Below are 27,570 nucleotides of genomic sequence, written 5' to 3' on the forward strand. Positions count from 1 at the left end.
TCTTCCAAATTTAAAACATTATATGAAATGTCAACCAAATCCATATGATCTTATCAAAATACAAAGTTAAATAGTAAAAAGAGCAATGGTGCAAACAGCAACAATACAACTAGAAATAATCATTAATCACTCCTAAATTAATTCAAAACAGTAGCATAACAAATAATCACCCCTAAATTAATTCAAAACAGCAGCATAACAAAATCACAAATCACAAATCACAAATCACTTATCACAAATTCAAAATTCAAAACACTCAGTGCCATAATTCCATAACAAAACAGCAGTATAAGTGCATAACAAGTTAACAACAGCAGCTTAACAAGTCACTAATCAGTAATCACAAATTCCAAACTCAAATCAACAGCATTACAAAAGACCTAAGAAATCACAAATCACAAATTCAACCTCAAATCCCTGAAAGAGTAATACAGACTCAACTTTCCACTAACCTCAAATCAGTAAATCAGTAATCAGTAAATCAGTAAATCAGCATTGATCAAACTAAATGTATACCAGCTACCTTCAATTTATTTTTGTATTTTGCAACCCCTGGTTCTGTTTTGCAGTTTTGCTTCCTTCCACTTGATCACATTAGATGTATTGAATCTAATTGCCAACCCTTCATCCAATGGCATAGCCCCCTTAACTGAAAGCCACAATTTGGTGCAGCCCCACTTGCCCATTAACGTCTCCCACAATTTGGTGCAGAAGGTTGCATATTCAGCTTGACAAAAATGTCAGAGCTTCCATTTCCACCAACCTCAGAAATTCAACCTGAAATCCCTGAAAAAGAGTAACACAAACACAATGAAAATTAACAGCATGTTCTTAACCACAACACAAGACCATATCAACAATTCTGCCTACAGCATTCAACCATTCAACAATATTGCAAATCAGAGTAAGTTTCCACTTTCCAGCATTAACAAAACACCAAAACAGAGTAACAAATTAAAAATTACAAAGCATATGGTATTTATTCTCGTAAATTTAATTCCACCAATGTTCAAAAAGAGTTGCACCAAGAAAAAGCAGCCATTAAGACAAAAATAGCTTCACAGTGAGAGAGTAGTAACCCCTTCCTTTAGCTTAATCAACCCAAAATTAATTGAAACGCGCTTCATCCAAACACATCCCTAAAATTATTCAGATTCCATTTCCCTTCACCTGAACCCGATCGCTTAGATCCTCACACCTTCGAATTTCAATTCTAAAGATCCATGGCTTCTTCGAATCTCTAGGGTTTTCCCCAATCCTCATCAAAACTCTCATCCAAAATTTTCTTCTTCTTCTTCTCCATATGCCATATTGTAGCTCTAGGTTGAGGTCCATAAGAAGAAGATATATAGCAATTTCAAGGAGCAAGCAATAGAGTACGTGAAACAAGCGGTGCAAGAAGACAATGCCGGAAACCACGCCAAACCGTTCCCTTTGTACATGAACGCCTTGGAGTACTTCAAAACCCACCTCAAGTATGAGAAGAACCCTAAGATCAGAGAAGAGTGAGACTGAGATGAATGAACGGGAGAAGAGACCAGGCAACGGAAATTAGGATTAGCAGCATCATTCGAAATAGGAGTATCGACAGGCATGTTATTATTCACAGAAGATGAGCAGAGGAAGTTCAGAGAAGATGAACATTGAAGACGACGACTCACTCACCTGGGTTCGATGGAGGGCTACTGGGCTGGGAGCCTGGGAATGCTTCAGTTCATAGTTCAGAGGGCTAGGGTTCACTGGGCTGGGAACCAGGTGACGATGGAGGTCTACTGGTGCTGAGGACCAGGCGACAGCGGTGGCGCTGACGACCTGAGACCGCGGCGACAATGGAGGGCTACTGGGCTGGGAGCCTGGAAATGCTTCAGTTCAGAGGAGGAGGGCTAGGGTTCACTGTGAGACTGAGATGAACGAATGGGGCTCGTGGGAAGAAAGGGGGTTGGGTTCGCGAGTGGGTCCTGGGTCGGGTCGGGTTTCAATTTTTATTTTTTTAAACAATTACAAAAACGGCGCCGTTTAGAAAAACTGGTCGGTCACCGGTCCGGTCCAACCCGTTCATCGGTTTTCAAGCGGTTTTTTGTCTGGCGGTTATTAGAGGAGGACCGGACTGCTTGCGTCACCGGTTCGCAGTTAAACCGGTCGAACCGGCCGGTCCGGTTCGGTTTTCAGAACCTTGCTATAAACACTAATAATTCAAAATAGTAATGATAGATAATTAATAAATCTAATTAATTTAAATTGATCAAGTGATGAGTTTATTCGTCTGTTTAAATAAATATTATTATCGAATTAAATACTAACTTCACTTAATTACAATTAGTTAAAAGTAATTAGAGGATAATTAAAGTTAATTTTATAGCTAGAATGATTAAAAAAATATGTGGTTGTAATTCACTCAGTTTATTACAATTGGGTGATTAGTAGAATAGTTAACATCTAACTACTTTATATATTATTGTAGTGAAAGATTGTAACTTAAGCTTTTTATTTTTGTTCTCTTCTAAAAGGAGTACACAAAATTAATTTTCCCTGTTTCATCCAAAACCTTTTCTTTTTCTCTTCACCAATTACTTCTTCTCCATTCTTCTTCTTTTTCTTCATCTTCTCAGCGTCTGAACTCATATCATAAAGATAATGAGAACAACTTTACCATTTGCAAGACTCTTTTGTAATGTTCTGAAAATCGGACCGAACCGACCGGTCCAATCGGTTTAACCGCGAACCGAATGCTTTTACGGTTTGGTTTAACCTGTAAAACCACCAGTTACAAAATCGTTTAAAAATCGCGAACCGACCAAAAATCGGCCGGTTAGACCGAACCAAGAGCCGGCCGATTTTCCTAAAACAGTGTCGTTTCGCGTTTTGGATAAAAGAAAAAATGGGAACTCTTCAGACGTTCAGTGCCTCCTCTCAACTCTCACTCTCTCAAGCAGCTCTCTTCTCCTAAAACAAAAACCCTAGCAGACTAGCAGTAGCCTCCACCGCCGCCGCAGGGAGGGAGACACTGCCATCGTCATTCTTGAGCTCTCCAACTCCTGTTTACTCCAACTCCTCTCAACTTTCACTCTCTCAAACGAAGCTCTCTTCTCCCAAAAAGAAACCCTAGCTTACAGTAGCCTCCAACGCCGCCGCAAGGAGGGAGACAGTGTCGCTGTCCGTCACGCCGTCGTCGTTCTTGAGCTCTCCAACCCCTATTCACTCCAATCGCAGCTTCTTCATCGAGCTTAGCGTTCGTCGCTGGTCTACCTCTGCTCATCTGCGCTTCTGCTGCCGTCCATCGTCGTGCTTGTTGCCTAGTCGCAGTCGTCCATCGTGCTTAACCACTTTCTCTCATACTCTGCCTAGATTGCTCAGATCGAAGAAGGCAATGGCTTCTCTACTCACTACTAGTGATTGTTCTTCTTTTTATTTTATTTTTTGTTCAGCAATTATATGGATTATTGAATGATTAATTGATTATTAATTAGCTCTGTTCACTGCTATTGTGATGTACTGTTTTGTGTCTTCTTTGCTGCTGTGCTCTGTTGACTGTTGTGCTGTATTTTTGTTTTCAATTTAAATTTTTCTTTGAGAACTTAGTTTTTCCATGCTTGATAAATTGTGTCAATTATGTATTTCTTGAAATTGGTATGACTCTGTAGATTCTAAATAGTGTGCTTCATGTTTCTGATTTCGACAATTTGAGTTATTTATGAAGCATAATTCACTGTTATTGCAAATGATTCGGGACCACTTTTGAGGAGTGTATGAAGCAGATTACTTGCTGTGTTTGAAGTTGTGTATTAATTAAATTGGTTAATTTGTTATTTGGGTCATGTTACAGCTTGTAATCAAAGAGAGTTTAAAGTTCCAATATCCACTAATTAGTTGGCAATGTTAATATTATTAATAATATTATTAGTAATACTAATCACAAAGTGGAGAGGAATTGTAGAATTTGTTATATGGGTTTGGAGAGTGATAGTTCTGAGTTTGATATTCCAATTGAATTGGGTTGTGCTGAGACATGGTTCAAGATTAAGGGGAATTGTGAGTATAAAATCCTATCTTTACTTCATTTTTTTCAATTGCAAAATTTAATTTTTGATATTTTTTAATGCTGAATTTGATTGATTATGTGGATATTTTAGACACCCTATTGTTTATGATTCATGGAATTGAGAATTGGATTGTTTGGTACTGTCCTATATGTATACTTGTTTTATGTCTTGGTGCTAAGTCTGACAAATATTCTCAATTACTTACCACTATGGTTTTCTTCTTGAACGGAATTTTATTTTTCCAAAAAAAATCATAGAGGATTAGGTGATGAGTGTAAAGCTGAAGATGATGATGACAAAAGTGCTCGGAAACATGTTTTAAGAGTGTTTTAAAAAAAATTTTGAATTTGTATTTTGATAAGATCATATGGTAGAAGATATTTTAAGATTTATATTAGACTATAATTATATTTTAGGATGTATATTTATAATTTATTTATTATTTTATTTTAAAACGGTTTTTTCGATTGGATTACGGTTGAACCAATTAGACCAATAAATCAGTGAACCAGTGATTAGAACGGTTCGATGACCGGTCTGATTTTCTGAACCTTGCTTTTTTGATATGGTACGGTGAGCGTGAAGTGGTGAAGCTTTGATCACGAGATCGACGCTGAAGGCTTCCAATTCTGTAATTTGATCACTTGATTTACAGAAGATTCAACAAGAACAAGCAAGAATCATCAATGGATACTCCAACAACTCCAATTTCATAAATTGATATGCAAATGTTCGCAAGCATAGTGAACCAGATCAATCAAATACAACAGAATTCAAATTGGGCCAACTTGAGTCTGACAATGGATCTAACAAGCCCCTACTATTTGCATCTGGGAGAAAGTCTAGGTACTCCTTTGATAGCAATGACTCTTAGTTCAAACAATTATCATGCTTTAGAACAAGCTATGTCAAGAGCCCTAACATCAAAGATTAAAATCAAATTTGTTGATGGATCATTGCCAAACCCATAGGTTGATGATCCATTGTATCAAGCTTGATAAAGATGCAACACCTATGTAGTATCAAAATCATGGTTAAATCTCTCTTTGAGGCCCAGTACAGCTCAGAGTAGTGTTGTGTGGAAGAATGTGGCGGCAGATGTATGGAACGACTTAAAAGAGTGCTATTATCAGGGAGATATTTTTCGAGTCACAGAATTACAGGAAGAGATATTTGCTGCAAAGCAAGGGAATTTAAGAATTACCGATTACTTTACTAAGATAAAATGAATTTGGGAGGAGTTGGACAATTTTCAGCCAATACCATCATGTGAAAATTGCAGTGAAATATGCAAATGTGGGTTAGGAATAATGAAAATCTACAGAGAAGACACTCGAGTAGTGAGATTTTTAAGGGGCTTGAATGATCAATTTGCTACAATTAGGTCACAAATCATGTTAATGAAACCGCTTCCAAAATTTGAGGGAGCATTTGCTTCACTTCTTCAGCAAGAAAGATAGAATGTTAAGACAATTGAATGTAATGCGCTGGTAGCTACTGATTCAAACCAAACCTCAAATCAAGTAACAACAACAGGAAGAGGCAGAGGCACTAGGGACAGAGGGGGGGAGGTTTGGATCAGGAAGAGGTGGAAGAGGTTTCAAACAATGTACTTTCTGTGGCAAAAGTGGACACATTGAAGATATGTGTTACCGAAAGCATGGCTTTCCGCTTCATATGAGGGATGATAGCAAGGGAAGCATGATCAACAATGTAACAATTGACACTACTGACTATGAGTCTGAAAAAATCAGCAAGCCCAATAGGGCAATTAATTCTGAGGTAAATTTCTCAATTGAGCAAAAACTTGCACTATTAGCTCTCTTGGATCATCAAAAATCAATAAATCCAACTCTCCATTTGAATCAAGTTCTTACATTACCATCCACATCAGGTATATCTTTCATAATGTCTTTAGTAACTTTTAGGCCTGACTCTTAGGTTATTGATTCTGGAGCAACAGCTCATGTTGCATATTCAATTCAATCATTTAAATTTATTTACCACATAAAGCCTGTCCATGTGAATTTATCAGATGGCACTCAAACCATAATTGATGTGGCTGGAACAATAGAATTCTCAAAGAAATTCCATTTAGTTCATGCACTTTACATTCCTAATTTCAAACTCAATCTTATATCAGTGTCCAAATTGACCTCTAATCTTGGATGTCAATTCATTTTCAATGATACTTCTTGTGAGATACAGGATTGTCTCTCCAAGAAGATAATTGGAGTAGCTGAACAAAGATGAGGATTCTATGCATCTGAACATTTAAAAACTGTTACATCAACAAACATCAATTCAACAATGACATCATTAAGAATGCTTGGAAGCACAAGTTCACTTGACACAACAAAAGCATGACATCTTAGATTAGGTCACGTTCCTTTATAGAAATTAAATGTAATTAAAACAAATTATTACTTCATTGATAATAAAGGCTGTTTGTACCCATGTGACTCATGTCACTATGCTAAGCAGAAGAGCAATCCTTTTCCTTTCAGTTTGCCTAATTCAAAATCTGTTTTTGATTTAGTCCATATGGACATATGGGTTCCCATTAGTGTTCCTTCAATAAGTGGACACAAGTACTTTTTGATTGTTATTAATGATAAAAGTAGATACACTTGGTTACTTTTCATAAAATCCAAAGCTGTGGTCAAGCCTCTTGTACAAAATTTGCTGACTTTAATTCAAACACAATTTCAAAAAACTATTAAGATATCAAAACTGATAATGGAGTTGAATTTAATATGGAATTTTTTTATGAAACAAAAGGCATAGCTCACCACACAACTTGTGTCGAGACTCCACAATAAAATGAAATTGTGAAGAGAAAATATCAACACATTTTGTAAGTAACTAGAGCCTTAATGTTTCATTCTAACTTGCCCAAAAGTTTCTGAAATTTTGCAATAGCTCATGCAATTCACATCATTAACAGATTACTAATTGAGGTGCTGTAAAATTCCTCCCCATATTAAATTCTCAAAGGAAAATTACTAGATATTGATTACCTGAAAGTTTTTGGTTATTTGAATATGCCTCAACACTAAGTGTTCATAGAAAGAAAGTGGATAAAAGAGCCCAAAAATGTACTTATCTTGGGCACAAAATCGATGTAAAAGGCCACATCCTATATAATTTAAATAGTAAAGAAATATTACTTCCAAGGGATATTATTTTCTATGAAAATACTTTACCATTTACAAAAAAATTCTAATACAAGTGGTACTGATATTATTACTAAAACAGCACCTATCATTCATGCATCATTAGATCCATTTGAGTATGCTTATCCATCACCTATACTAGATATACCACACACGGCCACTACTAACACACCGCACACACATTCTAATTCAAATGGACTAATTAATTATGCACAAAGTGAAAATCATACTATTACAAAAGAAGTATAGAGTGACATTCCTAGCACACCACCACTGGTAGAAGTTAGAAGGTCATCTAAGATTAGAAATCCACCATCATACTTGAAAGAATATAAATGTATGGCAACATCAACTTCTAGTTGAGCTACACATAATCATTTTTCAATTACCATTCCTTTCTCACAAGAATTAATTTTTGAGTTAACATCTGCATTACATCCTGCATCCATTTTAGCTATATCCATGCATAAAGAACCTAAAACATATGAAGAAGTAATTGTTGATCCAACTGGACAAAGGCTATTAATGATGAGTTGGTTGCTTTGGAGAGAAATGCGACTTGGACACTTACTGAGTTGCCAGTTGGTAAAATGGGTTTTCAAGTTGAAATCGAATCCCGATGGATCCATTGAGAGATACAAGGCATAGTTAGTTATGAAGGTTTCACTCAAACAAAGGGGATGGATTATAAAGACACATTCAGTCTGATCGTGAAGACAAACACCTTTCGGAGTGTTTTCTCTATTGCAACAGTAAAGAGTTGGCACCTTCATTAGTTAGACATCAACACGACATTCCTTCATGGAGACTTAGATAAGATGGTCTACATGAAGCCCCCCACTAGTCTGCCATTTTCGGATCTATCATTGCTGTATCGGTTGGATAGATCCCTCTATGGCTTGAAGCAAGCTGATGCAGAGTTTCGCAAACTACTATCGGCAAGTGCACCGAGTCATATCAAGTAATACTACGGGAGTGGGTTATCATTTTCACGGGAATTAACGGACTAAGCAAGTAATAGTCAATTGATTAATCTAGTCAGACAACCAAAATTTAGGGTTTTAGATATCTTTATCATAAAACAGTGAATTAAATAAAAGCAACCAGTAAATATTTGAGAAAGTAATATGATTAAAAGTGTTAAGGTTTTAAAGATGTTGAACTTCAGGAAGAATGCTTTTCACTCTCTACTTTAATCATGCAAGATATATCTATGGTAAATCTTAAGTAATCAAACCCCAATTCCTTGGTAGTTCAATTTCTCTTAACTTAATAAACTACCAATTTCTTGATTAATTAATTATGAAAAGAGGTGAAGTACGTCACTAATTTAAAAACCACATAATACACAAGAATTAACCCTAGTTGATTTGATGTCACTTATCAAGTCTAGTTTCAAAACTTAAAAATTGTGAGAAGGAGTTTTCAAACTTAATTCCAAAAGCTAAGTTTTCCAAGATGACAATTATAATTCAATTCAAATTAGAACTATTTTTTAATATATTCAAATTCTTGTGATGAAAAACGAAAACTCTTTCTTAAAAAAATATCAATGCATTAATCAAAAGTAAAAAGGATATAACATTAGTCTATTAGAATCAACAGATTAAGGGACAACACGAAAATGTTTACGTGGTCTTTATGCAATTATCTTAGAAACAAGTTTAAGTTGCTGCAGCATTCAGATGTAACTGATGTTTTATAAATATGCAAGTCCGCCGTGTATCTCAACTTGTTTTGAAAAGGGAACATGCATAAATTAATGCAGTTGTTATGGATTGTCTGAAAACTCCAATGAAGGCAAGTTACACTAACTATCGTCACACACTCATACTCTAATATTTGCAAAAAGAAAATATGTATTCCAGATTTCTGTTGACTTTAGACTACATATGTCATGATTATTTCACTAAAAATGAGGCTATTTTTAAAAAACCACACTTTAACTAGAGTGCCTCATATTCAAGAACCAAATTTGTTTCAAATAATTCTGGTTTGGGATATATTGTAAAATCAGGTACAGATGCTAAAAATCAATTTTATAAAAGAAAGACACCTTACTCAACAACCAGAAAATTTCAAATATTTAATCACTTCAAGACCATACATTAAATTAATTTCAGCATCATAATATTGGTCATTTTTAGCATCATACAATAAAAAATCATTGTTCTAATTGCAATAAAATGGTCATTCTTCCCCTCAATGTTTTATTGACAAAAGAATTGTGGGAAATAAAACATACAAGGTTGTTTGTGATTTTAATAAACTTGTGCAACCAAGATGGATTAACTTCAAAGGATCCAAACTTGTTTGGATACCTAAGGCTACTTAAGAATGATTGCAGATTTGCCTAGCGTCCAAGAGGAAGAAAGATCTATGGTACTTGGACAGCAGATGTTCTAGGCACATGACGGGAAAGTCTACCTTCTTTGTCAGTCTCAACAACTATGATGGTGGCTTTGTGACCTTTGGGGATGACGGTAAAGTAAAAATAATTGTAATTGAAAAAGTAGGGTAAAAATCTTTCTACCTTCATTGATAATATTTTCTTAGTTGATGGACTAAAACACAATCTTTTGAGCTTAAATCAACTGTGTGATCTTGGTTATTTAGTTATTTTCAAAAAATTAGAATGCCAAGTTGTGTGTACAAAATCAAATGAAGTGTTGTTTATAGCTAAACAGTGTGATAATGTGTATGGACTCACTTTTGATGAATTAAAGAGTCAAAATGTATCTTGCTTTCACTCAAAAGATTCTGAAAAGTGGCTATGGCACAAAAGATTGGGCCATGCTAGCATGTTTCAGATTAACAAGCTTGTTAAAAGGGATTTAATGAAAGGTCTTCCTAAAATCAGATTTGACAAAGACATCACTTGTGATGCATGTCAAATGGAAAAACAAACAAAAAGCTCTTTTAAACTAAAGGAAGACATTTCTACCAAAAGACCCCTTGAATTACTACATATTGATCTCTTTGGTCCAACAAGAACTCAAAGTTTGGGTGGTAAATATTATGGTTTAGTGATTGTGGATGACTATACAAGATTTGGTTAAGTTATTTTTCTAGCACATAAAAATGATGTTTTTTCAGCCTTTGAAGTATTTTGCAAAAGAACTCAAAATGAAAAAGATTTAAAGATTGCTTCTATTAGAACTGATCATGTAAAAGAATTTGAAAATCAATTTTTTGGAATTTTACATAATTTTTCTTGTCCAAGAACACCACAACAAAATGGTATTGTTGAGAGAAGGAATCGAAGTCTTCAAGAAATGGCAAGGGCCATGTTATGTGAAAGTGAAGTTCCTAAGTTTCTTTGGACTGAAGCTGTGAATACGGTATGCTACATCTTAAATAGAACAATCATTAGGAAGTTTTTGAAGAAAACTCCTTATGAACTTTGAAAAAGAATCCCACCAAATCTAAAATATTTTCATATAGAGTAAAGTATCATTTATGTCCCCAACGTTTGGGGTAAGTCTCAAACCTATCCCTAACGTTTTAAACATCCTATTTGTGTACCAAACGTTTGTAATTGTAGTCAATGTAGTCCTACCGTCAAAATTGCAAACATTTCGTTAACGGCGTAGCCTACGTGGACGTTATGTGACACGGTGGCAGGGCATGTGTTGTTACCGTTATTCAATTTAAAAAATAAAATAAAATAAAAAATAAATGTTAAGCAGGGGGTCCTCTCGAAAACCCTAATACCCAATTCTTTGGCTCTAGTTGTTGCTGCGCTGTCTCTGAAGGCCGATTCCCCGTGCGTGAGAGAAGATGGAGCATGAAGCATGCCAATCTGAAGCGACCCAAGGCAGCAAGCAAGCCACACGAAGTAGAAACCTAGCACGTCGAAGGAGGACAACCTGTTACTGTGGGGAACAGCCTGTGCTCGCAACGTCGTCGACGGCAGAAAATCCTGGGCGGAGGTTTTGGGGTTGCGTTAACTTCGGGGTGAGCTTTAGCCATGTCCTTATTTGTTGTTGAGTTATGCGTTTTGATCATCAATGGGTGTGACTCTGCTGTATCATGTAATGTATAGGTTGGAGAAGAATGTGGCTACTTCGTATGGGCAGAACCAGAGGAAGATCCGTCACAAGTTTCTAGGCTAAGATTGAAGGTCAGAAATTTGAAGGGCAAACTGGATATGGTTGAGTTCAGATTCATGGTTGCAGTGGGAGTTGCTTTAGTTGGATGGACACTTGCACTGATAATGGTGTTTGAAAAAACAACAGCAACCAAATTTGGCAGACTTTCACTAGAATAATGTTGCTGGTTTTGATGAGTTATAGGAGAAAGTTGTTACATAGCTAAATTGAGATCTGTATGTTGGGTTAGAGATAATAGTCATGTTGAACTAGTTGCTATTTTGTTGAACTCAATGATATTGTAATGCATTGATGTAACTTTGTGTTTTGGTTGAAGAAAGGCTGGTTTGTGCAGATGCAATGTTGTTTCAATGAAAGAGTTGAATGAAATCAAGTTTTGGGTTTTTGCATTCTATTTAAATGAAGCAAGTCAACAGGAAACATAGGGTTCTGTAACATATTACTTAATGATTAACCATAAAGCTGTCATTGGATACAAGCAGAAAATGTTGGAAGCAAAATAACAAAACAAGAGCAACACAGTTTGCTCCATAATAACAAAACAAGAGCAACACAGTTTGCTCCATACTAAGGGTCTGCAATAACATACTATTGTCTTAAAACTAGTTTCCAGACACTATAAGGATACTAAACAGAAATCCTGTACTCATAAAACAAGTAGGCTTAACATATAAACCATCGGACATCATATTTGTCACATCCTTTTCCATGCTTTGGGAGGTGTCCTAGCCATGAACTTCAGTTGGGATTGGCTGATGTTCTTCGATGGGCTTGGCAGCACCCTCAGATTTATGGTGGATGGAGTTAGCTTAGGCTTTATTGAAGTAGCTTGAGAGTGTTATGAACTCACATCAGTAGCAGCAGATTTTCTCTTTGGCTTGGTGACTGTGGTCTTCTTTGCAGCAGCTTGGGATGGCTTAGAGCCCTGGCTGGAGATAGTGCTTGAGATAGTGCTAATGCTGGTGCTAGACTTGAATCTGGAAGCTCTTCTTGTGGATCCAGCTACTTTATTTGCCTAGTAAATAGCCACAAAATCAACTAAGCAGAATTATTCAACAGCTACTCATATCATAATCTTTAAATGCAATTAAAAAAAATGAAGCCCTAACTAACATGAGCAAAATAAATTAACAGTGCTTACCGATGCAGTTGCAGCTACTTTGTGCTTCTTTGGACAGGTCCGTTTGTTGTGACCTCTAGCAAAACAATAGGAGCACTTCTGATTCTGCCCTTTGCGAGACACTCCTCCCCGAGTTGGGTTCTCATCTGCAGCTTTATTACGTTTTAGTTTAGACCTTCCAATGGGTTTTCTGTAAACTGGTGGCAAAACGTCATCAAAGGGTGTCTTCTCCCACAGGTTGGGTCCATTCAAGGGATATACCACATGTTGGTAGCAGTCAGTGTAGGTTGATTTCTTGTAATAGTTTGCAACAAAGTTGTCAACGTTGAAGCACATCTTCCTGATGCAGGTCATTGCATGAGCACAGGGGATCCCGGAGAGTTAAAACTTCCTGCAAGAACACTCATGATTCTTCAAATCAACAACGAACTTCTCTTTTCCTCCATGGATACTTGTTACCTCATATTTATCACGACCAGCATACGTGCTCACCCACTTACCACTTGCATCAGCTTGTTTCTCAACCTTAATCCTGATACGGGGCAATACTTCTCTTGGGTATTCAATTATACGATCCCTATTATCAGCCCAACGCCTCATTATGTATACTCTGATGTCTTCAAGCATGCTGACTATTGGCTTCTCTCTGGCATCCACAATTACAGAGTTAAAGACCTCACACATATTGTTTACCAAGGTGTCACAGTTAGACCAGGTCCCAAACTTGTGGCGGCACCAATATTTGGTTGGTATCTCCATCAGGTGATTGTAGGCTCCATTATCAAGACTCTGTATTTCAGCCATTCTCCTCTCCCTCTCTTGTAAATAAGTAGCCTTTGCAGCATTCCACATCATCAGTTTTAGTTGCAGCCCTGGGAATCTCTTCCTGAAATTGCTGTAAAGATGTCTAACACAGAATCTATGATCCACTCCGGGAATCAGCTCATCAAAGGTTGGAACCAATCCCTAAACCCACAAGAAATAGTTAATACAGTAATTAGAGCAGCATGATATCTGTTATGTATAATTAAATCAGTTAATGCACAAACTCAGTAACTCATTACAACTCAGACCATATATCATATAGTACAAACACCAGCAAAAACTACAAGAACTTCTCCCTACAGTTCAAACACCAGCATACACTACTAAAACTAATACTAGGTTCAATGAAGTAGCTCCTTAAAACTAAGTTTAGAAATAAGTACCTTCTGTTGGTCAGACATGAAGGTGCAGCCCCTTATCTTGTCATACCCGAAGTCATCACACAGATTGGTAAGGAACCAGGTCCATGTGTCCTTCGTCTCTACTTCAACCACTGCATAGGCTATTGGCAACATCTGGTCGTTCGGGTCCCAGCCAATAGCAGTGAGAAGCTGACCTCCATATGGTGTCTTGATGAAGCACCCGTCGAGGCAAATTATTGGACGGCAAACCATGAAGCTCTTCTTGCATGCATCAAGGCACACATAGAGTCTTTGGAACTTTAGCCTTAAATCCACACCAGGTTTTGGTCTCTCAGAAGCAAACTCCGGTGGTCTCTCCACTTGCAACTTCACTGTAGAGCCCGGGTTAGACCTGAGCAATTCGTGACAGTAGTCATAGAGCCTCCGATACTGCTCAATGTACGTTCCTTGTAACTCATCAAGAGCAAACTGCTTAACCCGGGCAGCTTTAGACTTAGTCAGCTCTACATTCCACTTGCTGTATGCTTTCTTCATTAGTGTGGAGAGCTTTATCTTTGGATTCTCAGCAATTTTGTTTAGAAAGACCTTGCTCAACCATTTTGCATGCATAATCCCAATTTTCAACTCCCTAGAACAGCTATGCTTGTTGTGGCAGCTGGTGAGTTGCCATGTTTGCTCATTCTTCATCTTCCCACAGTATGCAAACCAGTTACAACCCTCCACGCAAGTGACTTTCACTCTCCGAAGGTCAACCTTATCAAACCTCAAACCCCTCCCAGTATGTACAGCATAGGCAGTAGCACAATCCTTAAACTCCTTTATTGATACATAAAGAGTTCCAATCTCCCACTTATACTCACTCATGTCCTTTAGCTGCTTGTGCAAGGGATACCTCTTCGCAACATTGTTGGCATCCTCATCATCACCAACAATAGGCACATCAAGAAAATCTTCTGATTCATATCCCTCTTCCTCATCCCCTAAACCTGCAGGTATCTTCTCCTTACCTCTGTCATATCCACTCCTACTCTCTTTTGCTGCATCAGTTTGGGTTTCAGTTGTGCCAGGCTCGAATGTATCCCCTACCCTGATGTCCACATCAACTAACCCCTCAGCCCCTTCCTTATCATCATCACTGTCACCAAACACAACCTCAGCAGCACTATCTTCTGAGCAATAACCATTTATGGAATCAGAACTCTATGAATCACTGCTGTCATCTACACCACCCTTGGGAGTATAGTCCTCATCCTCGCTGCCATCACTACCCTCTTCTTCCTCATCTGATTCATCTTTTCCATTTTTCTCACCCACATTTTTTTCCTCCACATTTGGGCCAGAATTTCTCTCAACTTCTCTTGCTGAATGGGCCTCAAATGCCACAATTAGGCCTGGCCCATTAGATCCACAAGCCTGCTCTTGCATGGTAGTTTCAGTACTCCCTAACATGTGTACATCCTGAACCTCTTCATGGATATCACTAGGTTTATGCACTACATACAGCTCCACCATATCCTCCCTAACCCCAATATTAGCCATATCCATCGCATCTTTGTCTGTTCGCAGCATCCTTAAGCCTTCTTCTGTACTCCCTCCCAGTGATTTGTACCACATTGCTGCAATGTCTTTTTTCAAATACCCTTGTCTGCTCACTATGTCATAAACCTCAATCAGGCTCCACTCATCTTCATTACAGTAGTCTATCACAGTTGTCTCCCCACCCAAATACTTCAAAAGCCCACCTTCAAGACCAAAGCTTCCATGGTGGTAAACTTTGACACTAAAATAACTCATCCTAAAAACTGCACACCCTGTTACATCAAATCAGCAAAGTGAAACTAGTAAATTCTTAAGCACAGCTTGAGTCACAAAAAACAATTCAATTCATGCCCTAACTAACGTACGAAGCGAACAGTTCTCTGGGAATACATAAATTCAAATAAACCCTAAACTGTAAACAACCTGCTATATGACATTTGTTCTTCATCCAACTACTAAATACAAACCCAACAAACAGAATTTCTTCCTCGTACATACCTTGTCGAAGAAAACCTCTCTGTCGCTAGACCAAAGGTGCAATTTTTCATGTAACACAAGGAACCACAACCCGCCAACTACCTTGTAGCCCCTCCCTGCAATCACCCTCGAAGAAGTGTCAGACGTGTGTGGTGTGGAGAACTGGACTGAACAAAGAAGCGTTGAGGTGCTCTGTTTCTTCAACATTTCGTTTTCCCATTCACTGAATGGAATAATAGGCGCGAAGACGCAGACGTGTCTCTCTAAACCATTTGGGCTTACAACCTCAGTGTCCACGTAGGTAACGGAGTTAGCAGAATGTTAACAATTTTGACGGTAGGACTACATTGACTACAATTACAAACGTTTGGTACACAAATAGGACGTTTAAAACGTTAGGGATAGGTTTGAGACTTACCCCAAACGTTGGGGACATAAATGATACTTTACTCTTTCATATATTTGGATGCAAGTGCTTTATTTTAAATACCAAAGCTAATTTAGGAAAATTTGATCCAAAGGCCTATGAATGTATTCTTGTTGGTTATTCCACAACTAGCAAAGTTTATAAAGTCTACCATCAAGATGCTAGAATCATTGAGGAATCCATACATGTTATATTTTGTGATTCTAATGCTATTCCAAGTGTTTTAGAAGATTGTGATGCAGGAAATCGAGTGGAAAATAACATGAGTGAAGCCCTTAATCAAGACCAATATGAATCTGTTCAATCTGCCCTTATCTCAGCTGATGCGGACAATTCTGCAGGAGACAATCTGATTTTATCTCCTGCAACTGATAAAATTCCTGGGAATGTCAACCAAACTGAACCATCTCAAGCTGAATCTATTCCTAAATCATCAAGGCCCCGTGAATGGAGATTTCTAAAAAACTATCCTCAAGAATTCATCATTGGGGATCCCTCTCAAGGTGTCACTACAAGATCCTCAACAAGAAGAGTATCGAAAGAAAATAATTTGGCACTTCTCTCTCAAATTGAACCTCAAATTATCAAAGAGGCTCTAGGTGATCCTTCTTGGGTCAAAGCCATGGAAGAAGAGCTACAGAAATTTGAGAAGAATCAAGTGTGGACTCTTGTACCAGATCCAATTGAAAAGAAAGTGACGAGTACTAAATGGATTTTTAGGAACAAACTGAATGAGGATGGAAGCATAGTAAGGAACAAAGCTAGATTGGTGGCACAAGGATATTATCAAGAGGACGGGATAGATTTTGATGAATCATTTGCTCCTGTGGCCCGAATAGAAGCAATAAGACTTCTCCTTGTTTATTCTACCCATTGTGGTTTTAAACTTTTTCAAATGGATATGAAATGTGCATTCTTAAATTGTGTGATTGATAGAAGTATATGTGGCACAGTCCCCTGGTTTTGAAAATAAAGATTTTTCAAATTATGTTTTCAAGCTTTCCAAAGCACTTTATGGTTTAAGGCAAGCTCCTAGAGCTTGGTATGAAAGACTTAGTTCTTTCTTTTTGAAAAATAATTTTCAAAGAGACACCACAGACACTACTCTATTCATTAAGAATTCTAATGATTCTTTTATTCTAGTTCAAATTTATGTTGATGACATAATATTTGGTTCAGCCGATGAGTCTCTTTGCACTGATTTTGAAAAACTCATGACTAATGAATTTGACATGAGTATGATGGGGGAACTTAACTTTTTTCTTGGGCTTCAAATTAAACAAACTTCAAATGGTATTTTCATTCATAAAGAGAAGTATGCCAATGAACTAGTTAAGAAGTTTGGAATGGAGAATGCCAAACCTATGGGTACTCCCATGCGTCTAAACTCTCGGTAAGAAAAGGATGAAACTGAGAAAGATGTTGATGAAACTAGGTATAGAGGTATGATAGGTTCTCTCATATATCTCACATCATCTAGACCTGATATTGTGCAAAGTGTTGGAGTATGTTCTCGATTCCAATCACAACCTAAAGAATTACATCTTTCTGCAGTAAAAAGAATCATTAGATATGTACATGGCACATCTAGCTAGGGTTTATGGTACCCTAGGTCTGATAAATTCTCTGTAGTTGGGTACTGTGATGCAAATTTCGCTGGTGATAGAGAGGATAGGAGAAGTACTTCTGGTATATGCTGTTTTCTGGGCAGTTCATTAAATGTATGGTCAAGTAAGAAGCAGTCCACAGTGGCTCTCTCCACTGTAGAAGCCGAATACATTGTTGTATCTTCTTGCTGTTCTCAATTATTGTGGTTGAAAATACAATTAGCTGATTAAATTGAATGTTGATAATATTCCCTTATTTTGTGATAACATGAGTGTCATGAATATTTCTAAAAATCATGTTTTGCACTCTAGAACAAAACACATTGAAGTGAGATTTCACTCAATTAGGGAACATGTTCAAAAAGGAAATATAAGCATTCAATTTGTTAAATTAGAGGAACAATTGGCTGATATATTTACTAAACCCTTTGGCTGAAGATAGATTTTGTAAATTAAGGACAAATTTAGGCATTCTGAGTTATGATTCTTTGTTTTAATTGTGCTAATGTCTTGTCTAAGAGTTTTGTTTTGCAGGTCAAAGAGACATTTGTTGGATAAGAAATGAGCGATCTGAATTTTGAAGTGTAGAAAAGGACATGGACCATGCTTGAATCTTATTACACATGTGGTTACTTGTGTTTTCTGAAATCTTTTTGGTCCATATGAGTTTTTGTCAAGGATACTTTAATTTTTTTTATAGCTCTGTTTGGTATTGGAAGTACTATTTTGCTATAGATATGATGTTGTTTTCTTTGAAACATTACATTAATTTATTTTCAAGTTTATTTCCACAATATTTCAAGAATGCAATCTTTGGTTTTCCCATACCTCTAACATATTGTTTTGCAGGTTCTGTTCTCTGTTTTATTTTTATCCACCTTGATGATAAAAGGGGGAGAAAAATGTATATATGAGGGTTGATAAAGCATAAGGCTTACTGAGATTCTTGGATATTAGTTTTGATTAGTTTTGTGTTTGTGAATTAGACTTGTGTTTGTGAACTGAACTTGTTTGACTCTAAGTCATTGTTAGTTCATGGATACTTATAGGTTTTTGTTGTGCTTTATGCTGATGAATTGTTGCTTACCATGATGCCATACAAAACTATTTTAAACAGTTTGTAATATTTGCTTGTATGAATTATTAGGCTTTTGTGCAACCATAGAATTTTAGATAAGCATATATGTACATTAGATTATTTTGTTGGCATTATTGATTGTATCCTTAGGTTTAGTGATAAGCATACATTAAGGGGAGCTACCCTTATGAAAAAGAGGAGGAGCACATCAAGTTAAATTGGTATCATCAAAGGAAAGTCTGTGAATTTTTTATATTTTAACTCCTTTGATTATTACCTCATATATAATGTTTGTCATCAAGGGGAAGATTGTTGAGTTAAGAATATGATTAATTTAATGATGGTGACAAATACTAATTTATTGGGTTAAATACCCAATTGGGTTTAATTATTTCATTTAGTGATGCAGGCCCAAAATAATTGTGCAGCAGCCCAAACCAATGAAACAAAGTAAAGCTTTGTTCAGATAGAAATCTATGTTGTTTCGGATAGAGCAACAAGGATAAAGAGAAGCCTACTAACTGTCCAGATCCATAAAACAAGTGGCTAGCTTCATGAGAAATCAAAGAGGACTTCAGGTCATAAACTGATGAATCAAGCCCATGATTCATAATAAGTCCAAGAAGAGATACAAGTCCATTTAATAAATTTGAATTGGTAGCAAACTAACACAATGCAACTCCATTTGCATCTAAACCTTTCTACCACCACTGAACCAAAATTCTATCTTTTCTCTCTTCTTTCTTCTCTCTTTCACATCACCCACCTGGTTTTTCCAAAAGCAAAAAATCAACAGCTGGGATGCTAGGTGTCCTTCCGGTATAACACAGAAAAGAAAAAGAGAGTTCTTCATTGCAAGCTTTGTCTTTCGGATAATACACAAAGAAGAAAAGGGGGAAGAAGCTTCTTAATGAAGAGGTCAAATCAACGAAGCCAAAAGCAAAAGGCTCCTCTAGCTTGATCAGAAGATAGAGGTAGATTGTTTCTACTTATATGCATGTTGATAGCTTGATTGAAACCTACCTTCTTCTACACATACCATTTTTAGGCATAAGAAAAGAAAATGAATTCATCCTATCTCTGTTGTGAATCAATGGATACAATTATTTTTTGGAGGCAAAGCACAAATCTAAGGGTTTGGATTTATCAAATCCATTGAAAATCTGTTTTCAAGGAAGTTGTATTACTTGTCTCTGATTTCATATCCCTGATTTTTGGGGCTGATGGAAGAAGGAAGAAGAAAGACCTCAGCTAGTCCTAGGTTCAAGAAGCTGACTTTGTGAAGTAAGCTCTTGATGCTGAGACAGAGCTCATACAAATAGAAAAATTACTTTAGTTTGAAGGTAAGGAGAGAGAACCAGAATCGAGTTACATTGAAAGCATTTCTAGTGAGAGTTCAACACTTTGGACTGTGTTTCTACATCAAAGAAATATACTGCCAAAATGAAGATTTCAGATTTCTATTTGTTTGTATGTCTATTTTGCATCTTGTATCTGATGTATCCCTTGCTAAGTTGGGTAAGCACTTAGTCTATTGAGAGTCTATGATGTTGCCTAGCCAAATCAAGCTTATGTTGAAGTTTGGTTTGTCCCAGATAGGATTATGTTGAGTCCTAAGGAATTGGTGTATGTAAAACTTGAAAATATAGTGAAAATTCCACCAACGTTGTGGTGGAGATTGGATGTAGGTTGCATTGTACAAAGCAACTGAACCAGGATATATGCTGGTGCCATCTTCTTCTTCTCTGCACTATTTTATCTCTCTGCGATTTATGAGACAAAACTAAATTGTCTCCTGCATAATCCTTCACGCAGACAAACAGAAGCAAAATTTCATTCCTTGGTTTTAAGGTTTAATCAATCAACTTAAAAGAAGGCCATAGATTCAACCCCCATTCTTTAGGCCATCAATAACCTTCAGAGCGGAATGAACTGAAATGGAAGTTCTCATTCCAGAAGTCAAATCAAATCGAATATTACACACTTAGGGCAGCTCCACCTCTAAGGGTAGCCGTTTCCTCTAGTGTACCCGTACGGTATAATAGATCCAACGTGTGGCCTACACGTTAGGCTAGCAACTCCTCTGCTAGCTGAGGTCTGAGCCAGATGCATCTAGGTTAACGTCATAACCGCCATTAACTATGATTTTCTAGTCAGAGTCTCCCAAACTAATCCAAACCAAATCACATATAACCATTTCTAATACTTGTAACATATTACTAATTTTATAAAAATAGAGTATATATAAGAATGCATATTAAAAATTTCATTAAAGTTTAATAAATACAAATAAGAAAAACAAGTATGCTTTAGAAAATATATAAATATTATCTCATGTGTATCTTTATAAAATTATGAGTTTTTTAGAAATCGATATCCATTCCAATTATTCAAAAATCACAACAATCAAATATTTTCAAATTCTAAAAATAATTATTCAATTTAAATATTGATAGTAGTATACTTAAAAATAATTATAGATATAATATCCACTCACAACTTGGTTCTAAAGAACTGGAAGCAACTCTGATTGCGCCACCGAGCTACCAATTGATGTCCAATAACTTTACAACTTTAGAAATATGACAATAATAATATTTGTAAACTAACAATGTTGTCAATTAATAAAATTTTACTCAATTTGATAGAAACCCCAAATTTCCTAACCATAATAACTCTAATTCGGATTCATGCATACTCATAAATATAGGGATGACAAAAATTGGGGATATAGCTAATTATTGAGTCAAAGAGTTACCTTAAAGTCTCAATAATAACCAAAACTCAAAAGTTGAATGCTTCCTTCACTCATTAAGTTGAAATTCTATGATTTGGAAGTTTTGAGAAAATGAGATTTTGAATAAATAGAGATAGAGTAGAGAAGAAAAAAAAAGTAAGATGATAAAGGTGAGTTTTTTTTGGTGACTGAAATAAACTAAACAAAGAAAAACAAAACTAACAAAATAAGGAACTGCTTAAATAGAGGGACAGTCCCGTTTAAGACTACTCTTAAACTCCTCCCAAGGTGAAAGAAGCTCCACATGTGAAAGTTGTAACTTCATCGCCATCTTTGCCATAGCATCTGCCATTGTGTTTGCATCTCTCATAATCAAACGAAAGTCAACACGCCAATTCCAATGCATGATATCTCTTATTTTGAGCACCAATGGATCAATAAACCCAAAACCATCTTGAGTAACAAGATTAAATGCTTCCACACAATCCGTCTCACAAATAACATCTCGTTGACCCACATCCCAAGCTAAGAGATATCCTCTCCAAATGACAAACAATTCTCCTTGAAGAATACTATTACTCTCAATCATTCCCAAACACCCCCTTTGCCAACTCCCATGACAATCTCTAATAACACAAGCAAAACCAACACTATCACCTGAACCAAAATAACTAGCATCACAATTAATCTTAAAAGTACCAATGGATGGGGGATTCCAAAAACCATGTAGAGGGAAGGGACATATGTTGTAATTCAAAAATATTCCTAAGCTCCTTTTCTGAAGTTAATGCCAGACAAATCACTTTTTTCGGAGGCCAAGTTTCATGAGGATTAAAGATGTCATTATTCCTTGCTCGCCATATCCACCAAAGTCCCGAAAAAAACTTGAACGGATGCTCTCTGCTATGATACAAGAACCAGTTCTTCAAATCCAAAGGATGACAAGAAATATCCAACATATGCCAGACAAGCTGAGCTTTTGGACAATCCCGAATACAATGTAAAACCGATTCCTGGCTAGAAAGACATCTTGGACACCTATCCAATGACGACATCCCTCTTCTAAAGCGAAAACTTGCAGTAAGAAGAGCATCCTTAAGACACAACCAAGCCAAAAACTTATGCTTTTCCAGAACAAGCTGACAAATTTTTTCACAATGGTTTGGTCTTGAAGATGATGCATTTTTATCAAAAAATAATTTTTCAAAACTAGCATCAGTTTTAATTGAATAACCGAAACCGGAATGTTCAAATGAGGGTTTTGTCTTTGAGTTTGATGCTTCGATTTTAGTGAATGATTTTTCAAAAACTGCATCATCCTTTTTCACATAATCCAAACCAGATTTTTCAAATAATGGTCTTTGAGTAGTGGTGCGTGAACTTTTGTTGATATAGAATTTCCTCAATTGAATGAATTCTTGTTGCAATTATAGTTCTAGACCAACAAAGAGTCCTCACATACAAAAATTTAGTTGGTTGTCACAAATAACTAACCCCAATGAAAATTAACCGAAGTATTTGGACTCCAGGTCATCTCCCTAGGAAACAATGTAATGCTTTAATTATTGGATATGAAGGGGTAAGGGGGTTTTGATTGGTAAGAGGGCAAGAAATTAAATGACAAGAAAAGTAAATTAAGCAAGTAATAAAAGAAATAAGATAAAGAACTCTTGGCTAAGACTTGGGTAATTGAGATCACCATCCTTGTCAACAAATCGAATATTGATAATCATGAGAGGCCAACCTATTAAGTCTACTGCCCAAAAGCTTTAAGTACGTAACGTTTGCTCCTAAGCTTGAAGTACGTCAAATAAATTTGATCACATCCACCCTTAAGTCCTAACCCTACCTACTAATTAACTTAGTAGTGAGTTAGCGTCAATGGGTGTCAAATTGATCACCATGGGTTCTCAAATCACCAAATCTATCATACCCAATGACTCAAGGTTACCCAATTCCCTTGGCTTAGGCCAAGAGTTGACAAAACTACTCAAAAATTAAAGAGACCATTTCATCAAACACATAGAGTGCAATAAAAGTAAGCATCATAAATTGCAAGAATAATAAAATCTAACAACTATTAAGTGCAAGAAAAGTAAGATCACGACTCAATTCATCAATAAAAAGAACATCAATACTAAATTGCATTAAAAACAAATCAAATCCAACATGAGTTCATAATCACAAAAGAGAGCAAAACGAGAAATTAACATCACAAATTAAGAAGAACAAGATGTAGGGATGAGAAATTATAAAAGAAACAATATGAGATCAAGTAATTGAACTTGAAATTAAGATAATCTACCCTAATCCTAACCTAATTCTAGAGAGAAGAGGGAGCTTCTCTCTCTAGAAAACTAACTAAAGACTCATGTTGGCTAAACTAATTGCTCCCCCTTTGCTTGGACTTCAATTCTGCATGAAATACACTCAGAAACAAGTTGGATTTGGGCCCGGGCAGCTCAGAAATCGCCCCCAGCGTTTTGCCTTCAAGTGGGCCATGTAAGAGTATTGGTGCGTGCACGCCATGTGCGCGTGCGCATCGATTGACAATTTCTCCATCCGCGCGGAAGCGGCAGGTACACGTGCACATCCATGGGCGAGATCTCTTTTGCGCGTGCACGCCTTGTGCGCGTGCGCGTCCTTTGATGCACTCCCAATCTTTGTTTCTTCATGCATTCTCCCTTTTTGTATGTTTTTCTCCTCATTTCTTCCATCCAATACTTGCCTTATGAACCTGAAATTACTCATCAAACACATCAAGGCATCGAATGGAATTAAAGTGAATTAAAATCACCAATTTAGAGCCTAAAAAGCATGTTTTTACACTTAAGCAAAATTCCAGGGAGAATTACAAAGCCATGCTATTTCATTGAATAAATGTGGAAAAAGGTGATAAAATCCCCCAAAATAGGTACAAGATAAATCACGAAATCGGGGTTTATCAAATAGCAAGTAATTTGTTCAAGTTGCTGAAACTATGTGCAAATTTTTCTAAATCATTATTCAACCCTTTAATCATTTCATTTAATCTTTCATTTTCTACAATCAGTTTTTCTGAAGTGTCAACCGTGTGCTTTCTTTTGAATTTTTCAATTTCAGATTTTAAAAATCTATTTTCTTCAACAAGATCAAAAGCACATTCGGTCTCCTTCACTTTTACTTTTAAAAACTCATTTTCACCTTTCAAAACTTCATTTTCAGATTTGCATTTGTTGTATTTCTTCAACAATTTTTCAGAATGGTGAGTGAGATCATCAACAATAACATGTAATTCTTCAAGAGATAAGTCATAGTAATTTACCTCTTCTAGTTGATCATCACCAGCTATGAAACAGACTTGAGCTTCATATTCGGAGTCATCTTCCTCATCCGAATCATTCTCTAGATCTTCCCAAGATGCCATGAGCACTCTCTTCTTTTCTTTCTTTGCCTTGTCCTCTTTCTTGAGTTTTGGACAGTTAAACTTGAAGTGTCCTACCTTATTGCAGTAATGGCAAGTGACCTTGATGAGATCCTTCTTTTTCTTCTTTGAACTTGATCCCTTGTACTTGCCTTTACTCCTCATTAGCCTTCTTAATCTCCTAACAAAAAAGACAAGTTCGTCATCTGGAAAACTGTCACTTGAATCACTCTCCCTAGGCTCAACTTTTCATTTTAGAGCCACTTCTTTTTTCTGTGTCTTGGCTAGTGTGTGTGGCTTCATATGCTAAGAGTTTTTCTCTCAACTCATCATAGGTTTGTGGACTCAGGTTGTTACTCTCAGCTAGGACAGTGGCTTTTGTTTCTCATTCTTTTGTAAGGCTTCTAAGGACTTTTCTCACTAGAGTTTGTTCAGTGTGTGTCAAGCCCATAGTATCAAGGCTATTGATGATGATTAAGAATCTCTCAAATATCTCATCAATACTTTCTCCATCCTTCATGGTGAACAATTCATACTCTTTTCGCAGCATATCAATCCTTGTTTCTTTGACTTGTTTGGTGCCCTCGTGTGTAACTTGGAGTTTCTCCCAAATTTCTTTTGCCGTCTTGCATCTAGATACCTTTCGGTATTCCTTGAAGCTGATAGCAGAGTGTAGCAAGTTTATGGCTTTATCATTCAGCTTCACCTTCTTTTTGCCATCATCATTCCATTCGGCTTCCTCCTTTGGAGTCACCACTCCATCAGCACTTGTCTTTGTAGGGATTTTAGGACCATTCACCACTATCTTCCATATGTTGTAGTCAATTGATTGAATGAAGATCCGCATCCTTTCGTCCCGGTAAGCATAGTTCTTCCCATTGAAGAAGGGATGCCTATTATTGACTGGCCCTCTATTAGAGTGTAGGCCACAGTGGTTGCACCCATGTTGTTTGCCATTGGACCTTTCCTCCAAACTGTGAAGCTTGATTCTTAAGACCTAGCTTTTGATATCAATTGAAGGTTCTTGATAGCCTAGAGAAGAGGGGTTGAACCTATGTCCTTCTTTTAAGTTGATTGATTAACCCTTAAAACCAAGGAATGAAACTTTGCTTCTATTTGTCTGCATGAAGGACTATGCAGGAGACAATTTAGTTTATCTCATAAACCATAGAGAGACAAAATAATGCAGAGAAGAAGAAGATGGCACCAGCATATATCCTAGTTCAGTTGCTTTGTACAATGCAACCTACATCCAGTCTCCACCACAACGTTGGTGAAAATTTCACTATACTTTCAAGTTTTACATACACCAATTCCTTATGACTCAACATAATCCTATTTGGGACAAACCAAACTTCAACATAAGCTTGATTTGGCTAGAAAACATCCTAGACCCTCAATACATTAAGTGCTTACCTAACTTAGCAAGGGATTCATCAGATACAAGATGCAAAACAAAAATACAAACAAATAGAAATCTAAAATCAACTTTGGCTTTTCTCGCCAAGTTTCACTCTTTGCCTTTTCTCTCTATTTGGCTTTTTCAAATGCCTCACATTTATGGCTTTTCTCTCTCAAGAGAAAACAAAGAAAGATAAACATTGAAATAAAATAATAAAATAATAAACCATGAAAGATATGATGATTCACAGCCGTGAAGCTATCAGATGAACCAACTTTAGAACTTTCTATGATTGTTCTTCATTTTGGCGGTATGTTTCTTTGATGTAGAAACACAGTCCAAAGCGTTGAACTCTCACTAGGAATGCTTTCAATGTAACTCATATTCTGGTTCTCTCTCCTTGCCTTCAAACTAAAGTAATCTTTCTATTTGTATGAGCTCTATCTCAGCATTAAGAGCTTACTTCACAAAGTTAGCTTCTTAAATCTAGGGCTAGATGAGGTCTTTCTTCTATTACTCCCAAAAATTAGGGATTTGAAATTAGAGACAAGTAATACAACTTCCTTGAAAATAGATTTTCAATGGATTTGATAAATCCAAATCCTTAGATTTGTGTTTTGCCTCCAAGAAATAATTATAGCCATTGATTCACAACAGAGATAAGATGAATCCATTTTCTTTTCGTATGCCCAAAAATGGTATGTGTAGAAGAAGGTAGGTTTCAATCAAGCTATCAACATGCATATAAGTGGAAACAATCTACCTCTATCTTCTGATCAAGCTAGATGAGCCCTTTGCTTTTGGCTTCATTGATTTGACCTCTTCATTAAGAAGCTTCTTCCCCCTTTTATTCTTTGTGTATTATCTGAAAGACAAAGCTTGCAATGAAGAACTCTCTTTTTCTTCTCTGTGTTATACCCGAAGGACACCTAGCATCCCAGCTGTTGATTTTTCACTTTTGGAAAAACCACGTAGGCAATGTGAAAGAGAGAAGAGAGAAAAGATAGAATTTTTGTTCGGTGGTGGTGGAAAGATTCAGATGCAAATGGAGTTGCATTGCTTTAGTTTGCTACCAATTCAAATTGATTGAATGGACTTGGATCTTTTTTTGGGCTTGTTATGAATCATGGGCTTGATTCATCAGTTTATGACTTGAAGCCCTCCTTGATTTCTCATGGAGCCAGCCACTTGTTTTATGGATCTGGACAGTTAGTGGGCTTCTCTTTATCCTTGTTGCTATATTCGAAACAACATAGATTCCCATC

At 36.6% G+C, this 27,570-nt stretch overlaps 2 protein-coding genes and 1 pseudogene across 2 annotated transcripts; all 3 read right to left on the reverse strand.

Moving 5' to 3' along the window:
* Positions 1–12,829: 12,829 nt before the first annotated feature.
* On the reverse strand, positions 12,830–13,300 carry LOC148566159 (uncharacterized). The gene has a single exon (XM_088487405.1). It carries the CDS (start codon positions 13,298–13,300, stop codon positions 12,830–12,832), a length of 471 nt encoding a protein of 156 aa, XP_088343531.1.
* A 314-nt stretch (positions 13,301–13,614) lies between these two features.
* On the reverse strand, positions 13,615–15,429 carry LOC107641265 (uncharacterized; annotated as a pseudogene).
* A 9,859-nt stretch (positions 15,430–25,288) lies between these two features.
* LOC107641266 (uncharacterized) lies at positions 25,289–25,750 on the reverse strand. The gene has a single exon (XM_016344762.1). The coding sequence runs from the start codon at positions 25,748–25,750 to the stop codon at positions 25,289–25,291; it is 462 nt and encodes a 153-aa protein (XP_016200248.1).
* Between the last annotated feature and the right edge of the window lie 1,820 nt (positions 25,751–27,570).

This window comes from Arachis ipaensis, chromosome B5 (assembly GCF_059453495.1).
Source record: "Arachis ipaensis isolate K30076 ecotype BB chromosome B5, ASM5945349v1, whole genome shotgun sequence".
Lineage (NCBI taxonomy): Eukaryota > Viridiplantae > Streptophyta > Magnoliopsida > Fabales > Fabaceae > Arachis > Arachis ipaensis.

Bases quoted from the DNA above. Each gene is read 5' to 3' on its own strand.
- LOC148566159 (XM_088487405.1), bottom strand. From the start codon at position 13,300: ATGTGGAATGCTGCAAAGGCTACTTATTTACAAGAGAGGGAGAGGAGA.
- LOC107641266 (XM_016344762.1), bottom strand. From the start codon at position 25,750: ATGCGGATCTTCATTCAATCAATTGACTACAACATATGGAAGATAGTG.